The sequence below is a fragment of the Nicotiana sylvestris genome, chromosome 1, assembly GCF_000393655.2.
Source record: "Nicotiana sylvestris chromosome 1, ASM39365v2, whole genome shotgun sequence".
In the NCBI taxonomy this organism is placed as follows: Eukaryota; Viridiplantae; Streptophyta; class Magnoliopsida; order Solanales; family Solanaceae; genus Nicotiana; species Nicotiana sylvestris.
This window is the reverse complement of record NC_091057.1, coordinates 47,695,370-47,702,677: the sequence shown is the minus strand read 5'-3', so window position 1 is coordinate 47,702,677 and position 7,308 is coordinate 47,695,370. Positions and strand designations below refer to the sequence as shown.

The 7,308-nt window shown below is 39.5% G+C and overlaps 1 protein-coding gene across 1 annotated transcript; it reads left to right on the top strand.

Annotated features, from left to right (window-relative positions):
* The first annotated feature begins 251 nt into the window (after positions 1-251).
* Positions 252-2,156, top strand: LOC138869835 (MAR-binding filament-like protein 1). Its single transcript, XM_070147465.1, has 3 exons — positions 252-380; positions 507-959; positions 1,146-2,156. Exons 1-3 carry the CDS (start codon positions 252-254, stop codon positions 2,154-2,156), a joined length of 1,593 nt encoding a protein of 530 aa, XP_070003566.1.
* Positions 2,157-7,308: the final 5,152 nt, after the last annotated feature.

Genomic DNA, 7,308 nt, shown 5'->3' with positions numbered 1-7,308 from the left:
GTTTTTAATCCAGTTGAGCTGGGAATTTTCCACGTAAAATTCCTCTTGTCATTTACTTACTGCATTGTGCGTGGTTTCTGTGGGAACTAATAGAGAACCTGGTTCTCTATATAGTTTGATGGACCCTTAAGTTCTATCAATTGGTATTAGAGCATGTTCTTTCTATCTGGTTAACACCTAGAAAGGATTCTCATGGCTGCTCCTCCAAACTTTGAAAGAAGGTCAATCTACCTATAGGCCACCAAGGTTCAATGGCCAATATTATTGATGGTGGAAGACTAGGATGCACGATCATCATGGCTGAAGATTCCGAGCTTTGGGATGTCATATATGATGGACCCTTCGTTCCTACCAAGATTGTTGGCAACCCAACTGTAGCTGTAACTGTTCCCAAAACAAGAAAGGAATTCAATGACGCTGACCCAAGGCCATAGAAAATAATTTTTGTGCAAAGAAAATTCTTGTTTGTGGCATTAATCCTAACATGATATCGGCATTCCAATCAGCTAAGGAAATATGAAGCCCTCCAAATATCTCACGAAGGAACAACACAAGTTAAGCAATCAAAGATTGACATACTTACAACTGAATGCAAGCTCTTTAAGATGAAGGACAATGAATCCATTCAAGATATGCATACTCCATTTACCTTTATCATCAATGAGCTCCACTCTCTTTGGGAAATCTTTCCAAGAAACAAGCTTGTCAGGAAAATTCTCAATATCCTACCCAGCTCCTGGGAAAGCAAAGTGAACGCTATCACAAAGGCGAAGGACTTACAAGAGCTAACCATTGATGAGCTTGTCGGTAATCTAAAAATATATGAAATAAATAAGAAGAAGGACAATGAAAGAAGAGATTCCAAAAGGGATAAGAACCTGGTCCTCAAGATAGATAGCAATGATTCAAGTGGTAAGGATGGTGATATAGCTTATTTAACAAGAAGATTCCAGAAGATGGTTCGCATGAATGGAGGCATTCCAAAAAGGGGCAGTTCTAGCAAGCCAAAAAATTATGACCTCTGTCATAAATGTGGCAAGCCAGGACACTTCATCAAGGATTGCCCTCTCCTAATGCAAGATCAGTATAAAAACAACTTTGACAAAGCAGCCAAGAGGAATCCGATTCCTGATTAATATTTCAAGAGAAAGAATGTCGTTGACAATGTTGTGAAGCTAGCCCTTGCTACATGGGGAGAATCCTCCAGCGAATCTGAAGAAGAAAATGATCATGGTGATCGTTCAATGATAGCAGTAGAAAGTGAAGCAACTGAGTATGACTCAATCTTTGCCTTGATGGCTCAGTCTGATGATGCTGAAGATGACGACGATGATGAGGCAAATTTTCTGGATGTTCAAAGAAATCTGAAATCTTATTCTCCTAAAAAACTCATGTGTTTGACAAATGTGTTAATTGATGCTTATCACAGTCTTATAAATGCTAATGATACTTTAACTGTGGAATTAGGAGAAGCAGAACAATCTAGAGATGACCTAGTAGTCGTTGTAGTTGATTTAAAGGAAATAATTGAGAACATGAAGAAAGAGAAGGATGTCTTAGATGAAAAATTTACAAATATAGAACATGAAAGAGATGATCTAGTGTTTGTTGTGGTAGACCTAAAAGAGACCACTGAGTGTGTAAGAAAGGAAAAAGAAGTCTTAACTGAGAGAGTTGCTAACATTGAGCATGAGAGAGATGATCTATTAGTGGTGGTAGTGGACCTAAAGGAAACAATTGGGAAACATAAAATGGAGAGTAGGCCTGAAAATTCTCAAAAGGGAAAGGAAGTTGCAAGTGAGGCACACATTAAGCTTGAAAGTGAGTTAAATTCAGTGAAGTCCAGTCTGTGTGCTGAGCTTGAGAAAAACAAACAACTTCAGGAAGAACTAGGAAGGGGGAAGAGTGATCTTGAAAAATCACTCAAGTGGACCTGGTCCTCTGATGCTATCACTGCCATGTACACCAACAATGGGGGAAACAGACAGGGAATTGGGTTCCAAAGGAAAAAGACTCCCTACAACCCTCATAGCAAGTACGTTATTGTACCTGATAATTGGTTTTGCACTCACTATTTCAATACTGGGACTTCAAAGAAAACTGTAATGCCAGATTTCAATCACAACAGAAAAACAAAGTTTTTGCTAAAAAAGTAACTACTAGTAGAGAACATGGTCCTTCATATAAAAAATGCATGATACCTTCTTGGACAAGAAGATTCCTCATTTACCCCTTTCCTCATTACAAGGGACTCAAACTCGTCTGGTTTCAGAAGTCTAACTCCTGACTTTCTTGTGCAGGGAATGTAAGCACGTGATTTTTGCTTCACGGACAGTCACTCCAAAAGAAATAGTAACAAAGGACCTCGCTGTACAATTTTCAATTTTCCGTAACGTGTGCTGCTAGTCATGTGTGGGTCTGTCCATTTTGTCCATTTTTTACATTATTAAACAAAGTACAAAATGTGTATGATCTGGTAATTAGACCATAATTCATTCAGTAAAAGAAAAATTCACAAAAATATTCTAGGGTGCGATTTAACCTATTTAAATATTTTGATAATTATGTTTGTTTGAATTTCATTTTTATTTTTAGTTTTAAGATTAGAAAAAAAGAAGAAAAGAAAAAAAAGAAAAAAAAAGGGAGAAAAGAATGAAGAAAACGGTTTGGGCCAAGGAAATAAACCAAAAATAGGCCCAAACCAATTCGATCAGGTCCAGTCCAAAACCGGCTACCCAGGCATCTCCTGAAACGACGTCGTTTCAGGCAAATCAATCTGAGCCGTCCGTCCCAGCCGATCCAACGGTTCAGGACCTCTTTCAGCGACCCATGTTCAAACCCGACCCAAATAACCAGCCTGACCCAACCCCTCACTTAAACCAAACGACCCCGTTTAACTGCCAAACGACCCCGTCTCATTTCTCAGCATCAGATCCAAGCCGTTGAGATCATCTGATCTAACGGCTCAGATCCAATCCCATAGACCATATATAAACCTTCCCTTATACCCACGCCCCCTATACCAACACCCCACCCCTTCGTCCCCAAGTCGAACCCGGACCTCCCATTAGAAACCCTAGCCGCCCTCGTCTCCCTCGCCATTAAAGCCGGCGGCACGAACGCCGGTGACCACCTCCTGAACACCCTAAGACCCCCTCACTCCCCTGAACACGAATCCACTAACCACGAACCTCGAATCATCTCCTATCGTCTCGAATCTGGATTTGAAGATTCGAGACAAAACCCGGATCTATGCCAAACCATCCCATCTTCATACCAGACACTCCCCTGACCTTCCTCGTGACCAAACCAAGTTTGGTTTGGTCCGAATCTACCCACAACTCCTAAAAATCCAGATCTGGAAATCCAGAACTTGAAACACATGCACCTGGGGAACCCGGCCGGTTTGGACATGGGTTTGAGGTCTAATAGACCTTAATCAAGGTGTTCTCATGTGAGAACACCCTGATTAAAGTTTGTTCGGCCTCAAAAGTTCGAAGTTGAATCAGATTTGGGTCTGTTTGATTTAAACATTTTCGGTAAGTTTTCCTTTCTTTTGTGTTAGTTTTGATTAAGTGGTCAGCATGTTTCGTTGTGTTTGTTTGTTATTTTTTGTTATTTTTCATTCGGATTTCTTTCATCTCTGTAAAGACCTTTTTATTTGGTCGACTGTGTTCTGTGTATGATTCTGAATGTACTCTGTGATAAACATGATCGTCGATTAGTTTAATCGTCAGATAAGTTAACCCATATAGGCCCCAATAATTGAACAAAAATTGTCTGATGCCCTTTAGGTCCCTGAACATATTGTTTGTGTGAGCGACTGATTATTACCTGCTATAATTAGTATAGTCGACTCGATAAATGTCGTCGATTAGTTTTCTATAACTAATGAATCGAATGAGCTAATAATGTCGCATGACTAATGAGCCTGTATTGTGATTTGAATGTTGGGCATTACCCATGAATGGTAGTTTGTAACTACATTGTAAACAATTAAAGGCCAGGTTGGGGCAGTTCTGAAATCGAATGTTCAAAGCCCAAAGTGCCCTGATGCTGCAATAGGCAGGGCAGTAATAATCCAGGGTTAACAAGGGCATTCTGGGGTGTTGAAAAAGACAGAAAAGATTAGTATAAATGGGCTGACAAGTAGGGTACTAATTTAGGATTAAACTAATACCAATGGGGAACAAGACACAAGGGTATGAGGCTTAAAATGAATAAACAAATGAGCCCATAATTCTGGATTAAACAAAAACCAGGCGTGGGGAATAAAGGGGGCTGACACCAAAAGATGCTTAGGCATGGGCTTTAAAGAGTATGGGCAGGCTGCAAGTTGCAGCAAAAAAAAAGGCAGCTTAACTGCACTGGTTTTTGGCTTATAAATAAGCCATTTGAGAACTTAAACGAGGCTGGAGTTTTTTGAGTCTTAGGCTGGACTTTTAGTCTTCAGAAAAAAGAGAGAAAAGGCTGGAGTTTTTTGAGTCTTAGGCTGGACTTTTAGTCTTCAGAAAAAAGAGAGAAAAGGCTAGAGTTTTGAGTCTTAGGCTGGACTTTTTAGTCTTGAGAAAAGAGAAAAAAGCTGGAATTTTTGGTCTTAAAGCTGAAACTTTCAGTCTAAAGAGAGGTTTACTGAGTTCAAAGAAAGCTGAAAACATAAGTTAGTTCCCAAATAGATTGTGACCAAACACCATCTGAAAATTGAATAAGAACTCATATTGGTCAAGCTGCCTTGGCCAAGTTCTGTCGTTCGCATTAACTGAGTTGTGTGTTGGTTGTTGAACTGTTAGTGGTTGCTGCATTGAACACTCTGCTGTCTCTTTTGTTTCCCACTCTGTTTCCTGGGATCACTGGTTTGGTATTCGACTATTTGCTGGTTTCTCTTTGGTTCTGGGAAATATTGTTGTTTGTCTGTGGACTGTGGACACCACTGGGATTGTCCATTTGTTGTTCGACTCTTTGCTGAGCTTCATCATTATTGGCTGGTTGTTTGTTTGCTGTGTTGTTGCTGTGAATCTGCTGATTGCTGTTGTTTCCTGTGTGCTGCTCAGCTGATCCCTTTCCTTCTTCTTCTGTTCCTCTACATCAGGTACACAACCAAGGCATTATCAAATGTAATTGGAACATTGAGCATGAATGCAAAAAAAAAAGGGAAAAAGACTTGAAGTTGATTTTCATATATATACTGTTATATTAGATATCATGTATTGTATGATAATTTACATTCTTGTGTTGACAATCGAAGCAGCATGTATGCCTAGTGTATATCAATATAAGTCAGCTAAATGGTAGCTTACATATGTATGCTGATAGATGATAATATGTTCAATGAGATAGGTTGCATCTCAGATTTTAGTTTACTTTGCAGTATATGTTGTAATGCATACCAAGTATGAACACTGTACATCCTAGATTAAGTTCTTCCTTTTCTGATTGATGGCCTCATATAACTAGTAAACCACCTGTTAAGATAAAGAACGCCAAACTTGCAATCTCAACCTCATAAAGGTCGAGTTCAGGCCAAAATAGGCCTAGCCGGCCTGCTTCGAGCAAAGCAGTGGCCCAGGTTTGGCCCATCACGCATGGGTCGAATTTGGGCCCATGATTATTTATTCGACTGACTGTGCACGCAGCCTAGTCCCTGATCTTAGCATTTCCGAATTCTGTTATAAAATAACTTACAAGCATTAATTAATTAGGACTATCTACTACTTTCGATTGATAGAGACAAACACGACAAGAAACGTAGTTGCTATAGGATATCCTTTAAAAATAAGAATAAGATGAGCCTCGCCGAATAAAAATACAGATTGCGGGGCCCTCAGTAAATACTTGTTTTAAATTACTTAGAATTCAGGAGGGCCGCTTAGTGAATTTCGTGGCCTTCCCAAAAATAATAACGCGATAGTCTTTTAGGCGTGTGTTTAATAATTTACTTTCTTAAAACTTGGGGTGTGCATTTCATGCGACCCAAATCCAAATCCCAAAACGTCAAATAAGATATGTTCCGGATTGCGGGTGCATTTCATGTGACGCAGTCCAAAGACATGTTTTAAGCGACGTTCACATTCCTAATAATAATAATTAATAAAGTGGTTAAAAGATAAAATTTGCACATGGTTCATAATTGTATTAAAAATCAGATAAATAAGCCGAATATAACAGTTGAGCGACCGTGCTAGAACCACGGAACTCGGGAATGCCTAACACCTTCTCCCGGGTTAACAGAATTCCTTATCCGGATTTCTGGTACGCAGACTGTAATATAGAGTCATTATTTTTTCCTCGATTCGGGATTAAAATTGGTGACTTGGGACACCCTAAATCTCCCAAGTGGCGACTCTGAAATAATTAAACCAATCCCGTTTCGATTGTCCTTTAATTGGAAAAAACTCCCCTTGCGTCCTCCTGGGCGCGGAAAAAGGAGGTGCGACAGCTCTGGCGACTCTGCTGGGGATTGGACCCAGAACCACTGGTTCAGGGTTAAGAATTCGAGCTTAGAATAATTATTATTATTTGGCTTTATCTATTATCTGATTTTTACATGTTTGAGACTAATGTGTTAAATGCTGCTTTTACCACTTTGATATTATTTGAACTGTATATAGACTGTGCCGAAACCCACATCCTTTCTGAGTCTTCTAAATCATGAAGAAGGGCGTACTTCGTACGACTTCTTTTCTGTATAGTGTCAAATCCCAATTTAGAACGAGGTTCGGATAAGTTGCTAAGCCGGTGAAGCTTCTGTATTCCCGGTACGCTGCCCCCCCTCGGCTCGAGCTGTCCGCTCGGGTAAGCCAGGTCTAGAACAAACACCCAGGTTCTGAACCTAGTATAACAAAGCCACATGCCGGATCCCTAGTAGGAACGTTTATTTGCATCATGTGCATTTGACTTAGGGGACTCAACACAGGGGTTGGGTCCGTCTAGGAATAGCAACCTGAAATAGAAAAGGCCATCCTGATGCATCCTACTCACTGCTTGTGCATTTATTTGCTTCAAACATGCATGATGACCGGTTTTGAATGTTGAGAAATTTTTACAAAAAAAAATATAAATAAATAAAAAAAAAAAAATAGAAATAAATAAACGAGTTAGTTTATCACCCGAACTACGTCGGTTTGATTCTCACCGGAGGTGAGATACGTAGGCAACCCTCATCGGGTCCAACTCTTTTTCCATTTTACCAAAATGATATACCATAAAGCATATATGTATATATGTATACACATGTATATAAATAAATTTTTTTGTTTTTGTCCAAAGATTTTTGGTTAGAGTCAAAATAAAGGTTTTTGTTTTCACCTA

Coding starts and splice junctions, on each gene's coding strand:
- LOC138869835 (XM_070147465.1), top strand. CDS start 252: ATGGCCAATATTATTGATGGTGGAAGACTAGGATGCACGATCATCATG. Junction 381..506: donor TTGGCAACCCAACTGTAGCT/GTAACTGTTCCC, acceptor CATTCCAATCAG/CTAAGGAAATATGAAGCCCT. Junction 960..1,145: donor CAAGAAGATTCCAGAAGATG/GTTCGCATGAAT, acceptor TAATATTTCAAG/AGAAAGAATGTCGTTGACAA.